This window comes from Madurella fahalii, assembly GCF_045866475.1.
Source record: "Madurella fahalii IFM 68171 DNA, scaffold_6, whole genome shotgun sequence".
Classification (NCBI taxonomy): Eukaryota; Fungi; Ascomycota; class Sordariomycetes; order Sordariales; genus Madurella; species Madurella fahalii.
Window position 1 is genome coordinate 4,033,363 of NW_027263976.1, and position 20,615 is coordinate 4,053,977.

Consider the following 20,615-nt stretch of genomic DNA (forward strand, 5'->3'; position numbering starts at 1 on the left):
TGCCAAGGTGCCAGCTCACACCCCGCTCGAGATTTCGGGGCAGCGAACCACAGGGCCGGAACACCCAGCTCCAGTTGCTGCATTCGCGATGCGCAGCCAATTCCTGGCCGTGGTCAATTGGAGCGCGGGGCCAAGGCCCGCGTTGGGAGTCGTGGGCTTGCCACGCATTGCTGCATCTTCCCCCGCTTGCCGCCCAATGGGAATCGTTGCGCTCAGAAGCCATTCGTCAGACCTGTTCGAAAAACCCATCGCACCTCTCTTCGCCTGCGGATCTGCAGTCGCAGCGCGACACGAGGCAAAGCCGGTCGTCTAAAGCGTCACCAGCCCAAGGGCCCTTGCCATGTCGAGACACGTAGCCCGCCCACCCACGCCCCGACCGAGCCAAATGCGCGAATGCCCTGCCTTACGGCTTCTAATTCTGGACACCATGGCCGAATCACGGCGTCGGATTGCCCTGGGGGAGTGCCCATCTCGAGATCCGATTTTCCACAACCCCAAACGCCGCGATTGGATGGGAGAAACCCGCCCGATGCATTTCCAGCCCGACTACTGATAATTGGGGCCTCTGGCCACTTTCCGTTGCCTCATCTCCTTTTGGAGCTATCAGCCTATGTTACCGTTATGCTACTTCTCATCTGTTCACTGGTAATTTGCTCCCTGTTTGCGCAATTAGTTCTGTCTCACCCGGCCATGGAATCCTCCATAACGACGCCGACCCACGACACGTCGTCGGCAGCATTCCACATCCCCGACTTCTCTTCTCTTCTATCTCATCTGACGGACGCAGTCTCAGCAGCATGGCCCGACAGGTTCAACGCGCGGTACAGAAAAGTCAAGGTGCTGCTGATGAGCTGGGAGAAGGACGACCTAGGCGTTGAAGCCGAGATCAGACAGCTGGAATCGGTTTTTGGCGGGCTTTACCATTACGACACCGAGGTCTGGAAGATACCGTCGAAGCGCCCCGCGGTTGACCTGTCACGGAAAATCGCCGACTTGGTGGACGCCTACGATAGGGAAGGAAACCTCCTCATCCTGTACTACGGCGGCCATGCTCGGCCGAACGAGCAGCCTGGAGGCAGCCCGGTGTGGCAGGCGAAGTAAGCACAGTCGATCTCTCTATCCTGAACCTTGTTGCAACCAAGATGTATCAAAGAGAAAGACGAAAAAAGAGAGAAAAAATGAAAAGAAAAGAAAGAAAATCCCTTCCCCTTTTAACCCTGCTGACATGGTAGCCAGCCGGAGTCGGGACTCGCCCACCGTGCAGTCATCCATCGTACATTCCGTCATCGGCAAAGTTGATTGCGACGTCCTATTACTGTACGACTGCTGCCATGCCATCCAGGCCGGTGAGGCATCCACCGGGAAGGGAGTCGTCGAAACCCTGGCAGCATGCGGGTTCGAGTCGATCGCGGCCGAAGTGGGGAAGCACTCGTTCACCGCTTCTCTGATCCAGGAGCTCGCCCGTGCCGCCCATACCACCGATTGGCTTTCAGTCGTGGAACTCCACCGGAGGCTCATCACCCGGCTGCAGGCTTGGATGCCGAGCGTCTACTTCACCGACGACACATACTCGCTCGTCCAGGTGGACCGCCACACCGGCCAGCCGCTGTTCGAGAGACCGCGCCGACGAACGCCTATCTACTGCTTCCTCTCCAAGAAGCCCAGGACCATTGTTTTGTCGCCGCTTGCCGCCCAGGCGCCGAAGCAGCCCGAGGAGCCGTTCCTGCTCTTGAACCCGCCGACTTCGCAACCCGAACCCATTCCAGAAGGCCCCGGCATTCTCGTGGCTTGTCGGCTGCGAGACCAGAACGTCGATGTTGAGAAGTGGAAAGAGTGGCTCCTCAGCGCGCCACAGGGAGCGCAGAACATCCAGATCTCGGCCATTTACCCTAGCTTTTCCGCGGTGCTAGTCCTCGAGCTGCCACTGGTGGTCTGGGATCTCCTCCCCGACTCGCCTGCCATATCGTTCGTTGCGTACACCACGGGGAAAAATCACGTCTCAGGCTTTCGTCGATTGTTGGGGCTCGATGAGGAAGAGTCGCGGGTCGCATCGGATGAATCTGAGGATGGCCAAGATACCAAAACGTCGAAAAATGCCAGGGGCTCCGGCTCCAAAAGAGTGCGCAGAGGGGGGCGCTCGAAGAAGGCCGACCGAAAAGACAACGGCAGTTCGTCCCTCTGGCCGAAAGTGTTTGAGTACGATCGTACGGCGGTCTACGCCATGGAGGATGAGCCATATTGCTTGCACCTGGCCGAGATGCAGGAGGATAGCGGTATTAGCAAAGCTGAGAAAATCATCCGGGCATTTGTGCAAGATGTGGGCAGCCCATCAACGAGCTATCTCTGCGACGAGATCGCGTCGTTCTGTTCCACAGCAGACTTTGAAGCGCTGTCCAGCGGACAGGAAGTGTCACCCGAGTTGGTTGCCATCCTCGACGAGAGGTCACCACCAACTTTCCCGCTCCAACGGAGGCACGGGGTGCATTTTCTGAACCGCAACCAGCTCTACGAAGCACTATCAAACGGAGAGGTAGGCTGTCTCTGAGGTGTTAATGTGCATCGCAGCATCATTGACACGATGGGCAGAAATCCACACCCCAACTGATCGAGACCGAGCCAAAAACGGATCAGTTCTCACCCAGAAGACGTCTGGTGTAAGCAGCCTTGGACAATGACACTCACAACCCCCGCTAACCACCTCTAGCTATGTCACCAATCCCGACCCGACTAGCATGCTAGCCATCGTATCTACCGCCTCAGAAAGCCAAGCGTTGTTTCTCCGCGATTTCGTCTACAAACACCTGACCTTCCAGGCGGGGATGGACGTGAAACTCCATGTAAGCCACGTCCCGTTTTCCCCACAACAAGCCCAGCGGAGTTTTGCTAATTGATGCAATCAGTCCTCCGGAAGTCAGGGGTTCCAGCTCTCGTTCCATTTACCCTTTTTTGCATGGCGGCAAAGCGCCAAGCCGTGCCTGGATGCTCGACTGGGAGGAGACAGACGGCCGCTGAGAAACGGCAGGAATGTCAACTTCCTGAGCAGGCTCAACGGGAGGTCCGAGACGTGCATCTACGAGGCGCAAATCTCTTGCATGATCGTCGGCGTGGACAACCGCCACTGGACCGCCTACGGATTTTTCGACACGTATCACGACGGCGGAGAGAGCAAGCACGACGTTCAGTCCTACCAGCCCGCACAGGGAGAAATCATCATGGATCCACTCACGGGGGGACGGCATGCCGCCGACACCCCGATCTGGACCGCGAGAGAGTATTTCCTGCGGGTGATGGAGTCGTGCGTTCAGGAGGTCAAGGACGAGTGGCAAAATGTCGGACGGAATCTTCTAAAGGCTCTCAAGCCCTATGTTAGTCTCCTTTTCCCCCCTTAGGTACCCCCGGCGCAATGTAATGGGGTCTAATCGGAGCAGGCCAGGAATTCCCGAGACATCGACTGGGGACGAGCTCAACAGGCGTTGCACCAAACCATTCAGGTTCTGGAGCAGCTGAGGCAGGGTCTTGCCGGAACGATCGCGGCCTGGGAGAGATTCCAGGAGAGCGATCTTCCCTATTTTGACCTTGACAACGACGCAGCCACAGCGGGCCGCAACGGGGAGCCCCGAACCAGCGCGATGGTCAAGAACATCGAGAGCGACATCCGCGACCTCCGAATTCTCGAGGATTCCCTCAGGCAACAAACCGAGATGTTCAAGAGTTTCACTTACAGAGTAAGCCAGCCGTCTTTTCTTCTTCTTTTTTTCTCCCTCTTCTTCTCCATTAGCTGTAAATCGTACAGCGTTGACGAAGAAAAAAACAACCCGGCAGCTCCTTACCCTCAACAACAACCGCAACGGAGAAAAGACCAATGCCCTGGTCACCACAGGCCTCACATTCCTTCCCTTTGCCTTGATGGCACTCATCTCGAACGCACCCGACATCCTCGTGGTGCGGTTCACGCCCGCTCGCTACATGATCGGATCAGCAGGGGTGGCCTGCCTCGCCACCGCGCTCTTTTTGGTGATGGTCCACTGGACCACGGCGACCGACAAGGTCCAGGACGTTGTCGCGCGCTGCCTCGGCTCCCTGCGGGGGGCCCGGCTCATCCCCCGCGTCGTCAGGCGCCCGGTGGTGGGCGGCGCCTGGGAGGCTCCGTGGTGGTCCGCCTCGGCCGCCGGTCCGCAGTATCGCCGGCTCCCCGAGTCGGAGTCGGAGGCGGACTCGGCCGAGAGGCACCACGCCCTGCCCTTTTAACGTGCGCCGTAAACCCCACCCCCCAACCCCATCCAACCCCCTGGTGGATGGGCCGCCTTGACTGAGGAGGACGGGATGGGCCGGGATCCCGCCCGCGCTGAGTCGGGGTGGACGACACAACTGTCGATTACAACCCATGTCCGGTGGGACAATACCGGTAACAGCCAGCCTTAACGGCTAGACACTCGTTTTATCAGGCCATGTTTTTTCAGGGGCTTTGGTTCCGGCATCTTTGCGGTAGTCTTGTCAGGATGGTGGATTTTGGGGTGTCACTTTTCTCTTTTTTTTTTTTTTTTTTTTCTTTCTTTTCCTTGGAAGAGGTTGGTGCAAAAAGTAATGTAGCTTTGCGATTTTTGCAGTTTTCTGGTACTACGGAGGTCAGGTTTCGTACATATGCAAGGGGGTTGCAGGAGGGCAGGGCTAAGGCTGTTTGTATCGTTGTTTTGGGATTCTACATTTTCTCGATGAATTCTCTTCGAAATCGTGAGCATTATCATTCAAGGTGTGCTTGAATACCCGAGACATCTGGGGGCTGCATCAGCCAGCTCCGTGGCTTCCGGGCTGTCTGCTTTTGGCCATTGGCAGGGGATCCATGATTGTTTGCCAGAGTAACGGACTACGTAGTGTTCTCCTAACATCCTTGGCAACGTCTCTTGGCCTGAGTCACACAGTCAGCTTCTCGTCTTGTTACCCAGCGTATCAACTCCCTGTCTGTCGCCAACTTAACAATATGCTCCGTATATGCAGGCAGAATAGCACGTGCGCGTGAGGAGACGGAACAGGTGGTGTGGATCACCAATTGAGGATCCGTCGGACTACGGAATCAATCAATCCGCCTCGACACAAGACGATTACTGATCAGCCCGGTCAATCTGTCCAGCCAACAGCACTGGGCCGATATATTCGCAGCATCCGCACAACACCGACGACTGGAGTTGCCCAACCTCAACCAAAGACCAACAGCGTTCCTTACATACTATCCACCCAGTTCCCCAGCCAAACAACGAATCACCCCTTCTTAAAAATGGCCCAATCACACCCCACACCAGCCATCCAGCTCATCCAAAAATCCGACTTCACCAAACAGCTCATCGTCCCATTCACCACCCCCTCCGCAGCCCCTAACCTCACAGTCCCCAACCAGGCCCTGATCCGCACGCGCCTCGTCGCCCTGACAACAAACAACTTCACCTACGCCCGGCGCGGCGGCATCCCCTATCTGGCGTGGTGGTCCGTCTGGCCAATGCCGTCGCCCGCCTCCTCCTCCTCCTCCTCCTCCTCGTCCCTCCCGCCGCCCTTCAACGACGAGGCGGCGCTCGCCGCGTACTGCCGGGTCTCCGGCTGGGGGTGTGTCGAGGTGGTGCAGAGCACCGTGCCCGGGCTGGCCGCCGGGACGTGGCTGGCCGGGTACGTGCCGATCGGGACCCGGCCCGAGGCGGTGGCGCTGGCGCGCGGCGAGGTCGACGGGCACTGGCTGCGCACCGACGTCGTCCCCGGCGGGGAGGGGTTGAGCTCGGTGTACAAGCGCTACGTGCAGGTGCCGGGTGGGAAGGAGGGTGGTGGTGGTGGTGGGATGGACAAGGTTGGTTTGGGGTGGGATGCGTTGATGGGCGTGCTGTTTGAGACGGGGTTTATGCTGAATCGGTTTGTGTTTTCGTGGGAGGGGGAGGAGAGGGTGGTTCATCCGCTCGGAATGAAGGGGATGAGGTGGGCTCGGGAGGATGCGGATATTGCGGGCGCGGTTATGGTGCTGTTGGCGCCATCTGGGAAGACGGGGCTGGCGTTTGCACACGAGCTGCGGTTTGGGAGGCCCGAGGGGAAGCGGCCGGGAAAGGTCATCGCCGTTGGGTCGGCGAGGTCACGGGAGTTTAGTGCTGGGACCGGGTTGTTTGACGAAGTGTTGCTCTACGAGGACTTGCAGGATGCGTCGTTTGATCTCGGAGCCAAGCTGGGCGGGCAGCAGCAGAAGATCGTGGTGATGGACTTTGGCGCACGGGGCGATGCAGTGGATCGATGGACTGAGGCGCTGAAGGACCGGTGCGAGCGGTTGCAGGTATTGGTGATCGGGGCCGATCCGCTGGCTCAAGCGCAGAGCAAGACGGCAGAGCGCATCGAAGACGCGACGAGCGGCGTTGAGCAGGTGCACGCAGGAAATCTACGAGAGCGGGCGATTGAACTTGTTGGCACGGCCAAGTATTATGCAGATAAGGGAACGGCTTGGGCAAAGTTCAAAGACGATGGTACCATCCCTGGTCTGCAGCTCAAATGGGGGAAAGGGATGGAAGAGTTCAGCGAAGGGTGGGACGCCTTAGTCCGCGGGGACTATGGCCCTGATATCGGTTTGGTTTATGAGATTTAGAGTCTCTAACCGTCTCACTTGTCCTCGGCGACGTATTCAACACCTAGCCTCGTCTTGAGCAAGGAGTTTACTATAGTAATGGTGGAAATTAGCACAATATTAGTAGAAGATAAAAAGACAAAGAGTCATCAGCAAGAGAAATAAGAAAGAAGATGCTTGGAATTTTCACAGGCCTAGAGGAGCCCAGTGGATTGAAGATTTCTCAAATGGATCCCTCCCCCGATGCGTGAGACGCAAACCCCGCAGAGTGCCGAGACAGGCCCTTATGTCGGGCCATACATACGCCGTAAATCCTACAAGCTCCTCCTACGTTCCGGTAACATTCGGAAACGCACCCGTCACCCAGCACCATGAGACTGCTCAACACGCGCACCCTTGAATTAGACGAGTTCTTCGACAGGGCAATCCCAAAATATGCCATCCTCTCGCACACGTGGGAGAAGCGTGAGGTCGTGTTCCGTGATATGGCAGACCTCGGCAAGGCGCGCGTGAAGGCATGCTTCGCCAAAATCGAAGGGGCATGCGCCCTTGCCGCCTCCCAGGGCTACGACTACGTCTGGATCGACACCTGCTGCATCGACAAGTCGAGCAGCGCCGAGCTCTCCGAGGCCATCAACTCGATGTGGGCCTGGTACCGCGACTCGGCTGTCTGCTACGCCTACCTGAGCGACGTGGAGAAGCCGGCCGACCTTGGCGGCAGCCGATGGTTCACTCGCGGCTGGACCCTTCAAGAGCTCATCGCGCCGAGCCGTGTCGAGTTCTACTCCAAGACCTGGGACTACCTCGGCGAGAAGCAAGACAGCAGCCTCATTACCACAGTGTTCCAGGCCAGCCGGGTTGACGAGTGCGTGCTGGCTGGTGTGATCAGGCCCCAGTACGTGAGCGTGGCGAAGCGGATGTACTGGGCCTCGAGGCGGGCGACGACCAGGAAGGAAGACGAAGCCTACTGCCTCATGGGGCTCTTCGACGTCAACATGCCGCTACTGTATGGCGAGGGTTCCAGGGCCTTCATGCGCCTCCAAAACGAGATCACCAAGATCACCAGCGACCAATCCATCCTCGCATGGTACTGTGGTTCGGATGACACCGGCCCGCTCACGATAGTCTCGGGCTGTTACGCCCCATCCCCGCGTTGCTTTGCCATGTCGGGCAATATCTCGCTTCTGCCCCAACCCGCTCCGGCTGGATTTCTCCCGAGTAGTGGCCTGGCAGCCGAGTTCCGCACTGTTTTCCTCAACGACGATGATCCAGCGGCTCGGCACCGTGAGAAGGTAGGCATTCTCTACTGCCAGATAGGTCCTATACCGGGCACGTTCCCTACGATAGTGTTCCGCCCGGTCGCCCAGGTCCACTCCGACTCGCGGTACTACATCCGTATTATCAGGGAAGGCAATGTCCCGCAATATTCCATGCACAATTATGACTTCCTTTTGGATTACGATCACTCCACTTACTTTCAATCTCTTGGTCTCATCATAAACCGAGACGGCGCTTTGCACGGCACGCCCAAGAACGGTGGGTTGTTCTTCTGCTCGTTGGACATGGCTCAGTCTAGCCACTGGGTATTTATCTGGCGCTAATCAAATCCAGCCATCTTAGACGGCAAGGTGCAGCGGTTCACCGTTACCAACGTAATGGTCAAGGAGACGCATATCATCAGATCCGTCAGTGGAACCCCCGTCCTCGACTCTCCAGCTGCAACCTCCGATGGGATAGAAACAGGGCGTGCTGTCCGTCTCCGCAAATACTGCTTCTGGCTTGCTCCGCTGGGGGAAGACGCCTCGGGGATTTCCATCAAGGTTTCCGGTGTGTTTCCTGTACAGAATTGGGATCGCAGTTCTCATCTGTTTGTGTGGAAACTGCCTCCCCGCTCAGGATCGACAGATCCAATAATCGCCGGCGCCGCTGCCATTGAAGTCGCTGCTCCTTCTCAGGAAGGCGAGCCCAGCGTACACAGGACACCTGGAAAGGCAGTTATTCGTTTTGGAGTAGTGCCAACGAAAACCTCATATGGAACTCAATACAGGACCTGGCACCATCTCGTGAAGGACGACGGGGCTTCCGACTTGAGCTCATATTTGGACTATTCGGAGTCTGGGCTTGCGGTCCATGATCTGCAGACACACTCATCAATCAACATTAACGTCAACACGGAGCTCAATGCATCAATGGCTACAACTTCTGTCAATGGCAGGCCTTCAGAGCTGATAAAGCTGTGGGTAACAGGCACACATGAATTAGGAGACGGCGGGGTTCTGGGAGAGGCCGACGGAGGTAACGGTAGTAGCACTAGTAATTAGGACTTTAAAAGTTAGCTGTCTCATTCATCAACCGCTAATCCCCGTCTGTCTATTGTCTATCTATCTCTATCTCTATTCCTGCCCTCTACCATGCAAACCGAAGACCACTTCTACCACCTCCCTCTATCAGACGTCCTGAATGGCCTTTCTAAACACCTCTATGAATCCCCAGACGTCCTCGAACCTGCAATACATCGGCACCGGGGCGACACGGATCACGTCAGGCTTCCGCGCATCGCACACAACTCCGCCCTCTCGCAGCGCCTCACCCACCTTGTCCAGCAACCCCAGCCTCAGCAGCAGACTCAACTGGGATCCCCTCTCGAGCAGGTTCCGCGGCGTGATAATCCGGAACGCTGGCTCGTGGGCCTCGCTCCTCCCCACCCCGTCCCGCAGCAGGCCCTCCAGCAACCACTCTAGATACGCCGTCAGCACCAGCGCCTTGGACCTCAGCTCGCGCATCGTCGTCTTCCCGAACACGCTCAGCGCCGCGCTCAGCGCCGCGAGATCCACGGCGCTCGGGTTGGACACCTGGAAGCCGTGCGCGCCCTCGGCGGGGCGGAACTCCGGGCCCATGTCGAACCGGACGCTCTTGTCCGCGCCGTACCAGCCCGCGAGGCGGTGCCGATACGCCGTCATGCCCTTCCGGCGGGCGGAATCGGGGGCGGAGGCGGAAGCGGCGTCGGGGTCGGAGTGGGCGTCGGGGTCGGGGCCGCGGTGGTGCTTCTCGTGCACGAACGCGCCCGCCATCGCCCCCGGCCCGGCGTTGAGGTACTTGTACGTGCACCACACGGCAAAGTCGACGCCCCACTCGTGCAGGGCCAGCTCGACGTTGCCGGCGGCGTGGGCGAGGTCCCAGCCCACCGTGATGCCGTGCTCGTGGGCGTGGCGCGTGATGAGGGGAATGTCGAACAGCTGACCCGAGTAGTACTGGATCCCGGGGAGGAGGAGCAGAGCGGTGGAGGAGGCGTGCTCGTCGATGAGGGAGAGGATCTTGGCGGTGGGGATGTACGATGTCCCTGGGTCCGGGTGGACCTGAATGAGGGAGGTGGAGGGGTCCAGCCCGTGCCATTGAATCTGGGAAGCGATGGCGTACTGCGAGTGAGAAGAAACCCGTGTTAGCCCGGGGTTTGCTGAAAGTAGAAGGGAGTGTAAGAGGCATACCGAGTCGCTAGGGAAGGGCTTCCACTCGGCAATGATCTTGTGCCGCTTCTCGGTCGGGCGGTAGAAGCTGGCCATCATCAAGTGCAAGTTTACCGTTAAGGTGTTCATGTAGATGACTTCGCTGGGCGAGACGGCACCGACAAGGTCAAGCGACTTTTCGGCACAATCGGCGGCCATGTCCTGCCAGCTGGTCAGCGGCGAGTTGCCGAGCGAGCTGAAATGACCGTTGACCCCGATCGAGGCCCATGTCTCGAGCTGTGCATCGAGGTACTTCCGGATGCACTTTGGCTGGGCACCCAGGGAGTTTCCGGCAAAGTAGATTGAGGGCGAATCATTGCCCGATGCGGAGGTGGTGTTACTGGCGTGTGAGCCTTCGCCATTGGGCGCTGCCTCTCCTGCCAGCCTTGTTAGTCGCACACCATTCATTCTCAGCTTCTCATTCGGAGACGTGGGCATCCACCAACCTGGAAGACTGCCATCGAGGGCTCGCTTTTTCAACGAGGCCCTGCTGGGGATGTTGAAATTGTCCCGCAGGGGGCCGAGTTGGTCGCTCGAGTCCAGTTGTCTCGCATACTCGATGGACCCGGCGTTGGCCGGAAACTCGGGCTTCTGACCTGCTCGCAAGGTCTTGACTAGTGATTGGTATTCAAGGGCCATGGCTGAATACCTCTGTGATGTTAATGTGGGCTCTGGTAATTTTTTTGGTGGCGGGTTTAGTTTGCGCCAACTCGTACTAGATATTCATGATTAAGTACCTGCTGAGTGTGTACTTGAGCCCTCCGCTCTTTCCTTGAAGGCTGTAGAGAGTGGGTCGCGACTTACACCGGGGACCCACCCTTTCCCGCTTCCGCGCCTTCCGCCTTCCGCCATCCGCTCTTCCGTTCCGGCCAGCTCAGCGGACAAACGCCCACCAACAACTCCATTTGCCAACGGAATTCATCAGGTGACTATTCCAAACGCCTGATGTCGGGATCCCGCCACTGAAAGGCTTCCGAGCGGGAACCAACCCCCTGTGCAAACGCTCCCAGTGCTTCCGTCTATTGAAATCCGGGATAGTCACACGCCGAAATGACATGGCCAGTCGCCTTTTGCTAGCAAACGCTTGCCGGCGCTTGGAAGCGCCGTCACGGACGTCACCGCGGCGCGGAATGCCGAGCGTTTGACCTATGGGCCACCTTAGCGCCAAGTGCCGTCGCTGCCCGGCCCAATCTTATTTTATCGTAAGGATCCCTTCTTGTAAGTTCCCACTTTGAATGCTCATTGTATTGGACTCTCAACGCCCTACCTCTACTGTTCTTTACCGTTGGTTTGCTTTATACCGCCTGCACCTCTCAGGTTCTGAGCCGTCATGTCGCCCTGCGAAGCACTCCTTCAACAAAAGGGCGATGCGACCGTTGACTTTTTGAATCTTCTGCTACAAGAATACGCAGTAACCTCCAACGGATTCCTTCCTGAGGTGGTGCCGCTAGATAGACTTCCAGACCCGTACTACTCACCATGGGAGTCTCTGGCCGAGTCACTCTCAGACTATCTCGAGGACAGAACGCTTCGCTCCCGGGTTGACCAACTACCTGTTCTGTCAGCAGAGCACCTAGCTTCCGAGGCCGAATGGCGACGAGCCTGCGTCATCTTGGGGTTTCTCACTCACGCCTACATATGGGGTGGTGAGAAGGCTGCGGAGGTACGCTGCTCTTATGACTTACAACCCTCTTAGAAAACTAAAATAGGATCTGCAGATCTTACCGCCCTCTATAACCGTCCCCCTCCTCTCGGTTTCTAGCCACCTCGGCATCCCTCCTGTTGCCACCTACGCATCGGTCAACCTCTGGAACTTCCGGACCACCAACCCAACTCTCGACTTGACCGACCTCGACTCGGTCCACGCCCTGCACACATTCACCGGCACCGAGGACGAATCCTGGTTCTACATGGTCTCGGTGGCGATGGAAGCCCAGGGTGCGTACATCATCCCGGTGATGCTGCAAGCCCTCGAGGCGGTCGCACGCCGCGATTACGCCACCATCACCCGCTCTCTCGCCGAGCTGGCCGCCTGCATTCGCAAGCTGGGCCTCCTCCTCGACCGCATGGATGAGAAGTGCAACCCTTCCGTCTTCTACCACCGCATCCGCCCGTTCCTGGCCGGGAGCAAGAACATGGCCTCTGCCGGCCTCCCCTGCGGCGTCTTTTACGACGAGGGCCACGGCAAGGGGCAGTGGCGCCAGCTGCGCGGGGGAAGCAACGGGCAGAGCTCCCTCATCCAGTTCCTGGATATCGCACTCGGCGTAGAACACGCGGCGCACGGGAACGGCAGCCCCGACAAGGTAGCCGCCCGCGGCGGCGAAGCTGGGGGGAAGGAGATGAGTTTCCACCAGGAGGTGAGGGCGTATATGCCCGAGCCGCACAGGCGGTTTTTGCAGCACGTGACGGAGAGTTACCCCGGTGGGATGAGGAAGGGGGTGGTAGAGCTTGGGGAGGCGGCGGCTGGGGCGGCGAGTGAGGAGCTGCTGGCTTTGCAGGAGGCGTTTCAGACGGCGACAAATGCGTTGGCAGAGTTCAGGAATAAACACCTGCAGATGGTGGCTAGGTATATCATCATCCCGTCAAGGCAGCCGAACGAGGAGCGGAGCGTCAACCTGGCGACTGCGTCATCGAGGATGAAAACCTCATCGGAGGTTGAAGGGAGGCGTGGAGGGGAGTTGACAGGCACGGGCGGGACGGCGCTGCTGCCGTTTTTGAAGCAATCGCGGGATGAGACATTCCGGGCCGGTGAACTCAGGTGAAGGGTGGCCCAGGGCTGACGCAACTTTCTTGGATAGCTTTTACCCAGTAGTTAGCTGTATCCTTAGTATTGCTGTGGCTCGCAAAGCTACAGCCTTGCGGTAGCGACTACGCCGACTATCCGTTGGCTGTCTTTTCTGGGACATTAATAGCGAATTGATTGATGGCACGTCGGCATCCCTCAGTCTGCCTCGCATTGATTGGGCTCACGGCGTGTTGACTGCTGAGTTGCGCAACCATTTCCGCCAGATGTCGTACGCCACACCGCTAAGAACCTAGCCTGACCGAGGACGAGCTCAGTCACCCATGATTGCCTGTCGAAGAGGCTAAGTGGATTATGGCGCTTGTAGAGTATATTTCCATACTTGATTCATTGAAGAGCGGGGGTCCGTACTATTAGTGTACACTAAACTAGTGTAGTATGCGTTGCACAAGCCAACCCAGTCAAGGGGAATAGGGTTTGACGTCGGACTGTTGAAGCAGGCGGGGGGAAATGAAGGTACACTAGACAGTGTGGACAATACCATGTCCGTGGTTGCTGAGGGCACACAACGTGTTTCCCTTGATTCGTAGTTAGGCAAACAACACAGACAGTGTTTCGGTGAAACACGGAAGACCGGCAGAAATTTTTTGTCTTCGTGGCCGCGGAGAAGGAAAATTTGAAATCAATAGTTTCCACTCTGTCGGGTCGAACACGTGAGCGTCTGACGATGTCCCCGATCGATCAGCGGCTCGTATCACACGAAACTTTTGCGGATCTCATCCGGATGACTTCAGCAGCGGCCAGGCGACTGCGCGAGCATCTTTGGCGTTGACCAACAAAGCCAAGCCCTGCCAAGTCATCTGGCGATGGATTGTTTTGCGGAATCAGCGAGATGAACCGGCTCCTGCTGGAAACACCTTACCCGCCCTCGCGGCCAAGCTTTCGGTGGCTGCTGGTCATGGGGCGCCGTGTCATGGGTTGCTTCTGCGAAGAATGAGCTGCGTGTGCAGCTCCACAATTGACGGCAAGGCGGCGCCGACCGACGATCCAAGTTCGGGTCCAGTGAGGATCTGTCTTGGGGGTTTTATTTTTTATTGTTTTTTTATTGTTCTTTTCTTTCCGTCGGCCTTTAATAAGCCCCGTCCCGGATTCCTCGGGGCGCTTACCTGAACGCTTCTTTCCCGCCACCGCCCCGGCGCCAGCTGCTAACGTATGCCTGATCAATGTGGGTCGCAGGCCCAAAACGTGCAATCAGGCGCTTTGCCCCATTTCATGAGCCCACATCGAACGGTCTCGCTCATGAAGTTTCGGAACACAATCACCAAATGCACACGAGAAGAAATCTTCCAGCAGCGTCTCACGGCACCAAGGCTCCGCGGAAATGCCGACTTTGGATCTATCCAACGGCCAGGGGCATCGGGGCCAAGTACCTGGGCACTTAAACAAATATGCGCTAGACTAAATCTGGGTTTCTGTTAGCAAATCTGACGTAAATCTGGGACAGGGCCCGGCACAAGCCTCCCGGCCGTTGGTTCGAGAGCGAACCCTTTAGTCACGGGTTCCGGCTATCCTGGGAGCTGTGCTCATTGTGCCACCGCGCCTCTGTATTGCCAAACACCGTCGTCCTTTTTTCGGCTTTCAAAGGAAGGTCCCGGCCGCTATTAAAGATGGATATCCCCGAATTACAGGTACCAGACCCCTCAGGGCTGGCTTCCCTCCTCGGTGGAATTTCGATCCAAGGAACGACCCACAACGCCCGACAAGCCCTTTCCTTGGACCCCCCGTGTCTCTTTTTCACCTCCGGGACGGCCTCCAGGATCAACTTCGGCTCGAAAAACCATCATCGGCCGTCTGCGACAAACGTGCTCTGACGCAAGCCCGTCCATATCCCTGCAGACTCCCAAGTAAATCCCCCATCCTGGGGTGAGACCAAGGCTTTCAGCCTCAGCCTCAGCGATGATGATACCCAAAACTTCGGGCCGCGGGCCGTCCCGATGGCACTTTGATATCGACGAATTTCTTAATCCGTTCTTTCCAGTGTCGATACTGCCGCGACTTCCACACCCTGTCGCTCACTTTCTCGGGTACCGCACCCATCACCTTCCACCACCGTTGGGCAATGTCGCCATGATCTTCTGGGCCTTCATTGGCATCTTCAGCAGCTTGATCGTCATCGGCGCCGTCGGGGTCAACGTGCCCGCGTTTAGAAGCCTGGGCGTCCCGACCATCATCGGAAGCTTCGTATGACAATCTCTCCCTCCCCTCCCCTCCCCTCCACCCCCCCCCCCTCCACGAAATAGTAGTCACCCCCCGAAGAAGAAAAGGGCCCCCCAGCTAACCTCCTATTTCCCTTGTGTCTCATCAGGGCGCCGCCGCAGTCCTCGACTTTTACGCCATCGAGTCCCCTCTCGCCCAGCCCCGCAACGCCATCATCGGCCAGATGGTGTCGGCCGTCACCGGCGTCGGCCTCTGCAAGCTGTTCGCGCTGTCCCCGCACTTCGAGTCGATCCGGTGGGTGGGCGCCTCGCTCGCCTGCGCGACCGCCACGGCGCTCATGGCGCTGACGGGGACGGTCCACCCGCCGGCGGGCGCCACGGCGCTCATGGCCGTCGTCGACGACGACGTGGCGCAGCTGGGGTGGTTCCTGCTGCTGCCGTTGCTGCTGGGGTGCGTGCTCATGCTGTGCGTGGCGCTGCTGGTGAACAATGTCCAGAGGAGGTTTCCCTATTATTGGTGGTCGCCTCAGGAGACGGGGGAGTTCTGGAAGAGGAGGATGGACGAGGTTACTGAGGGGAAGCGTGCCACGAAGAAGGGCGAGTACCCTTCCGCGTCGAGCGAGACATCGGGGGATCTAGAAGCCACAGCGGGAGAAGAGTCGGATACTGGTGGGGAACTGGCGAGGACGAATACCACCGTCGAGTATGGACCTGAGAACCAGATTCTGATTACCAGGGGGAGGGTGGTCCTCCCGGAGGGGCTGAGTCTAAGACCAGAGGAAATTTTGAGTTTAGAGACGCTGAGCGAGCGGCTTTGAATTATTGTCTAATGCATTGTCGGGTGTTGTTTGTTTTTATACAGGTATATAAGGTTTTTGTTTTTGGTCTTATCTACCTAGGTTGTCTGTTCCCAATCGGGGGTGCGGGGTTGTTGGGTGCAGGTTCGTGCTCCAGATCCTTCATCCTTCCCATTCAACCTAACTTCCCCTTAGCGACGGTCGGAGTAATTACAGCTGGCGAGAGTTTCTTGGCTCGACCCTGTGATCCAAATACCGACGTCCACGACTCTTTCCCCCACAGCCATCCAACGTCGTTAAGGGTGCCAGCGAGAGGAAGAAAGCACGTTTCTGGAGCCGATGCGGTGAGCGAAAAGTGGAAGCAGCATGAACCTACGGGTACATCCTAAGTCGGATAACCTGAGCTTTACGTGACGGAAGGCTCAAACAAAGCTTCTAGCCTAAGCCTCCATTGAAGGGGAAAAGGGAAAAGGGAGGAGGGAAGAGCAAGTGAAACGGAACCAAGCGTCAAAAGAAGCGAAGCACAGGAAGCATCATTGGTCCTGGCTGCGGAATCATGGCGTTCCCAGGAGACATACAGGGACAATGCTGTTTCGACCCAGAAGAATGGGGGGTGAAAAAATGAAAATAAAGAAAACATACCCGTCGCTCCCCACAGGACCAACGCCGTCCCCTGCATTCCGAGTGCAAACGATCACCGAGAACTATCCGAACACCATGGATTGTCCGCCGGGACCCGCATCTGATGTGGGGAGTGAAACATGGGATCGGGGCCAGACCTGCAGTGTCCCTCGGCCAATGAGGTCGCTGTGGGTACCCGGACATCCGAGAAAATACCATGATAATCATCATCTTTTGGAGGACACGGCGGAGGAACCGTGAAGAAGAGAAAGACATGATGCAGCCCCGAGAGCCTGGAGCAGTAGGCATCAGCCGACCCTTGTGAGGCGCCCCTTTGAGAACCAAAGGATGCGTCGCGGCAGCTCCGTGAGGGCCTGCTTCTCGGATACGGGTCGCGAACCCTGGGCTCCTGAGTACACTCAGGAGCTGGATCCAGCGCTTGAGAGTCAACGATGCTACAGCTACACCATACCCGATTTTTGCAAATTGTGCGTGGCTTCCCGACAGGCATTGTTGGAAAGCAGAGTCTGCAATACGAGTTTTACGTTAGCGAGAAGGATTTGCCCCGGTGGAGATGCTACGGGGCGGGCCGCAGGATGGGACCGATTTTGGTAACGGGATCCTGGGAACCTTGGCGCGGAGTTTAGGTTGTTTGATGGAAACAATGAACCTAACGCGTCAGACGGCCGGTAGTCTCGAACTATGTACGCCTGCGTAGTACGCCTACACCGCGTGAGATCCTTAGTTCTCAATATAACGCTGAGCAAACACCACCTTCAAGTCCGTCCCTTGCATGTGCTATTTACAGCTGATCCCACCAACCCGTTGTTCCCCGGATTCTGTTGAGACGACAAGATATGTTACTTGCAAAGATGCAGTCGCTCCTGGCGAGAGAATCCGTCGCATAAGCTTAGTTCCAGCCCTTTGGCTTAGTAGTTGCAGAGTACAAACTATCCCTGAGAGCAGGTCCAAGAGCCATGTCGGACTTGATCTCGGATTGCGGTCAGCTCTTAGCATAGACAAAAGTGCGAATTAATAAGGCTAAACAGAGCCGTGTAACGATTTTGCTCGACGGCCTTCGCACTTCGCGGCTGTGGCGGCAGAATCCGGCGTCCATCTTCCGCTGACGTCGAGTCTAACCCCGTACGGCCCTTTCAACTATATCCCGAGTCCCTTCAATACCACGGTCCACCCAATCGGTATTTCGCATGTCGAGCCAACGCCACTCCAGTACATTTTGGCACGAAGCACGGGTGCGTTGTTGCACGCATCCCTGTCTTTATGGTACCCAAGATACGTGCCATTCGTCCACGTTATGTACAAAACACGTCCAAGAGGCAGCCACTTTTTATCTCGGTGCGATCGCGTCTCCCTTAGCTCTACCCTACCACATCCCAAATCTCGGAGTTCGCGATGCGAATCTCTCTGGTCCGGAGTTTTGTCCCGTTTGTCCTCGGCGTCGAGGCCATCAACTTCCCATATGAATCGACGCTGCTAAACGAGGAGGACATCGGGGACTTCTCGGCCATCTCATTCGGGAATCTATCGTCGGCCCCATCCACATACCAAGGGCCCAAATGCAAAGTCCAGCCGGAAGACGCCGCCTGGCCGAGCGAGGAGCAATGGGCGAGGCTCAACGCCACCGTGGGCGGCAATCTGCTAAAACCGTATCCCGTCGGAGCGGCATGCTATCCTGACCGCCCGGAGTACAACAACGACACCTGCGCGTATCTCGTCGGGCCTGCAACCACCACCCGCTTCTTCTTCAATGACCCGCTCACCGCCCTGACAACGTGGGGCGAGGGCGCAACATGCATACAGTCACTGGACACGGCGGGGAGGACCTGCACGCAGGGCGGGTTCCCCGTCTACGTAGTCAATGCAACTTCGGTCAGGGACATCCAGGCGGCGGTCAATTTTGCGCGGAACCAGAATCTCAGACTGGTCATCAAGTGAGACGCTTGTCCAAAAGCTCGTCACTGCGAGTGCGACTGACATGCTGCTCAGAAACACTGGTCACGACTTCATCGCCAAGTCCACCGGCCGGGGAGCGCTGAGCATATGGACTCACTTCCTCAAGGGCATTGAGTTCCTCTCCGACTACAGCATCGGCGAGTATAACGGGGCAGCAGCCAGGATCAGCGCCGGGATCGAAGCCTGGGAAACACACAACGCCATGGCAGACGCTGGGAACATCACGGTTGTGACATCGCTCGACCCCACTGTTGGCAACGGCGGTGGCTGGGTTCTGGGTGGCGGGCATGGGCCCTTGACGTCTCTACGCGGCCTCGGCGCGGATCAGGTCTTGTCCTTGAACGTCGTCACGGCCGATGGCAGGTTCATCACAGCAGACTTGAATCAGAACCAGGACCTCTTCTTCGCGCTCAGGGGTGGCGGTGGAGGTAGGTCGGGAAGCTTTTGAATTTTATCTTTTCGTTTTCTTTTTGAGAAAGCCTGCTGCTAACTGCTCCCGCAAGGCACATTCGGCATCGTCACGTCGATGATCGTCAAGGCGTGGCCAGAGCGGACCAACGTGGGCGGTCTGACCTTCTACTTCTCGACCGGGCCCGGCCAGGTGACCCTGCCCAGCGGTCGAGGATATCCGTCCTCGCCACCGGTACATCTTGCCGATGCTGATACGTTCTGGAGAGCATACCGCATATATCTTGGCTTCGCCAAGGAGATTGTTGATGCTGGTGGCTTTGGCTTTGGCGATGTGAACCCCCTGGGCAACAACACCTACGTCTTTGTCGGCACCATTACGCTTCCCGGCTTTCCGCCCGAGAACATGAGAGACTTTTACACCCCTCTATTCAGCTCCCTAGCCGAAATTGGCGTCGAAGTTCCCAACCCTAGACACGCCTTCCTCCCCTACGCGCAGAGGGGCATCGGGGTAACTCCGACGTCGTTTCCGGGCTCCCCGGCAGACCGACTCTTCATCTCACGGCTCCTGCCCCGTGGCCTGTGGGCTAACGCGACGCGGCTGGACGCCGTGGCGCAGGTGAACCGCGAGAACGCCGAGATGGGCTACCGCGTGACGACGCGCGCGTACGGGCCCTCGGCGGAGGTGGCCGGATACCCCGGCAACACGACCTCGGCGGTCAACCCGGCGATGCGCGACATGGTGATCCACTGCGTCACCTTCAAGCAGGAGCCCGTCGACGTCCTCCCGCCGGCCGAGTTCCGTTCCGAGCACGCCAAGCTGCGCGCCCGCATCAACGAGCTGGTGCGCTTGACGCCCGAGAGCGGGAGTTACTTCAACGAGGCAGACATAATGGAGCCGGACTGGCAGCAGAGTTTCTGGGGCGAGCATTACCCCCGGCTGTTAAAGATCAAGAAGGCGGTCGACCCGTGGGGGCTATTCTGGGCGCCGACAACGGTCGGGAGCGATGAGTGGGAAGTGGTTACCGAGCATGGGCTGCCGACGCAGAATGGACCTTTGTGCCGGGCTGGGGAATAAGGGGTTGAACCTAGATTCTAGTACTATGCATGGAAATACTCACCACTGCAGTTCTCTCCCGGTGACACCCTATCAGCGCCGGGGCCCTTGAGCTAGCGTTTCTATGACTTCAAGACTAGCAGCTGAGGCATTTACCCTATATACCAAGCGTTGTTTCCTGGTGATGTCACCGGTGCAGCCTGGGGCGATCCAAGCACCCACCAAGACAAGCACGGCCGGGCGAGGCGGCAACTAAGGCGAAGATCTCATTCTATCTAAGCCTTTCACGCGGGCAAGTGAGATAGGTCGCCCTTCCTCTCTGGTCTGTCAACTAAGAAGGAATTATTTCAGTCTTTAAATTAGCCATTAGGATAGCCATTAAGAGAGAGCAGCATGCCTAACGAAAATATAACACGATCTAACTTGGCATATTCCCTGTTGCCTACTTTCCACCATCTCGTTGAGAACCGTAGGCGCAAACTTGAATCTAATCCCACTCAGGCACCTCTTTAGAAGTCGAGGGGGGTAACAAGCAACGTAAGAACGGGTTCTAGTGAAGCAACCTGGATGAGCCCGGTGCCTCTGTTAGTCCATCCACTCGTCCTACTCTCTCTTGCTTTCTCTCCTTCGTTCTCTATGTGATCTTTTCCTGACCACCGTCTAACGATCTTCGTCGTTATATAGACGCGGATGGATCGCTAAGCGCCGAC

The 20,615-nt window shown here is 57.5% G+C and overlaps 7 protein-coding genes across 7 annotated transcripts; 6 read left to right on the forward strand and 1 right to left on the reverse strand.

Annotated features, from left to right (window-relative positions):
- Positions 1–690: 690 nt before the first annotated feature.
- On the forward strand, positions 691–4,248 carry MFIFM68171_11216 (Caspase family p20 domain-containing protein; the record flags this gene model as incomplete). Its single annotated transcript, XM_071066635.1, has 7 exons — positions 691–1,097; positions 1,237–2,530; positions 2,587–2,654; positions 2,705–2,837; positions 2,901–3,365; positions 3,429–3,725; positions 3,823–4,248. 7 exons carry the CDS (start codon positions 691–693, stop codon positions 4,246–4,248), a joined length of 3,090 nt encoding a protein of 1,029 aa, XP_070922736.1.
- Positions 4,249–5,272: 1,024 nt separating this feature from the next.
- MFIFM68171_11217 (uncharacterized protein) lies at positions 5,273–6,607 on the forward strand (the record flags this gene model as incomplete). Its single annotated transcript, XM_071066636.1, has 1 exon — positions 5,273–6,607. One exon carries the CDS (start codon positions 5,273–5,275, stop codon positions 6,605–6,607), a length of 1,335 nt encoding a protein of 444 aa, XP_070922737.1.
- A 350-nt stretch (positions 6,608–6,957) lies between these two features.
- On the forward strand, positions 6,958–8,187 carry MFIFM68171_11218 (HET-domain-containing protein; the record flags this gene model as incomplete). The annotated part of the gene is made up of 1 exon (XM_071066637.1): positions 6,958–8,187. The coding sequence occupies one exon, from the start codon at positions 6,958–6,960 to the stop codon at positions 8,185–8,187; it is 1,230 nt and encodes a 409-aa protein (XP_070922738.1).
- An 846-nt stretch (positions 8,188–9,033) lies between these two features.
- Positions 9,034–10,728, reverse strand: BNA5_2 (Kynureninase (L-kynurenine hydrolase); the record flags this gene model as incomplete). Its single annotated transcript, XM_071066638.1, has 3 exons — positions 9,034–10,002; positions 10,072–10,466; positions 10,536–10,728. The coding sequence occupies 3 exons, from the start codon at positions 10,726–10,728 to the stop codon at positions 9,034–9,036; spliced, it is 1,557 nt and encodes a 518-aa protein (XP_070922739.1).
- A 691-nt stretch (positions 10,729–11,419) lies between these two features.
- On the forward strand, positions 11,420–12,851 carry MFIFM68171_11220 (uncharacterized protein; the record flags this gene model as incomplete). The annotated part of the gene is made up of 2 exons (XM_071066639.1): positions 11,420–11,752; positions 11,808–12,851. 2 exons carry the CDS (start codon positions 11,420–11,422, stop codon positions 12,849–12,851), a joined length of 1,377 nt encoding a protein of 458 aa, XP_070922740.1.
- Positions 12,852–14,788: 1,937 nt separating this feature from the next.
- Positions 14,789–15,866, forward strand: MFIFM68171_11221 (uncharacterized protein; the record flags this gene model as incomplete). Its single annotated transcript, XM_071066640.1, has 2 exons — positions 14,789–15,073; positions 15,198–15,866. 2 exons carry the CDS (start codon positions 14,789–14,791, stop codon positions 15,864–15,866), a joined length of 954 nt encoding a protein of 317 aa, XP_070922741.1.
- Positions 15,867–17,879: 2,013 nt separating this feature from the next.
- MFIFM68171_11222 (uncharacterized protein) lies at positions 17,880–19,926 on the forward strand (the record flags this gene model as incomplete). Its single annotated transcript, XM_071066641.1, has 3 exons — positions 17,880–18,418; positions 18,474–18,868; positions 18,944–19,926. The coding sequence occupies 3 exons, from the start codon at positions 17,880–17,882 to the stop codon at positions 19,924–19,926; spliced, it is 1,917 nt and encodes a 638-aa protein (XP_070922742.1).
- Between the last annotated feature and the right edge of the window lie 689 nt (positions 19,927–20,615).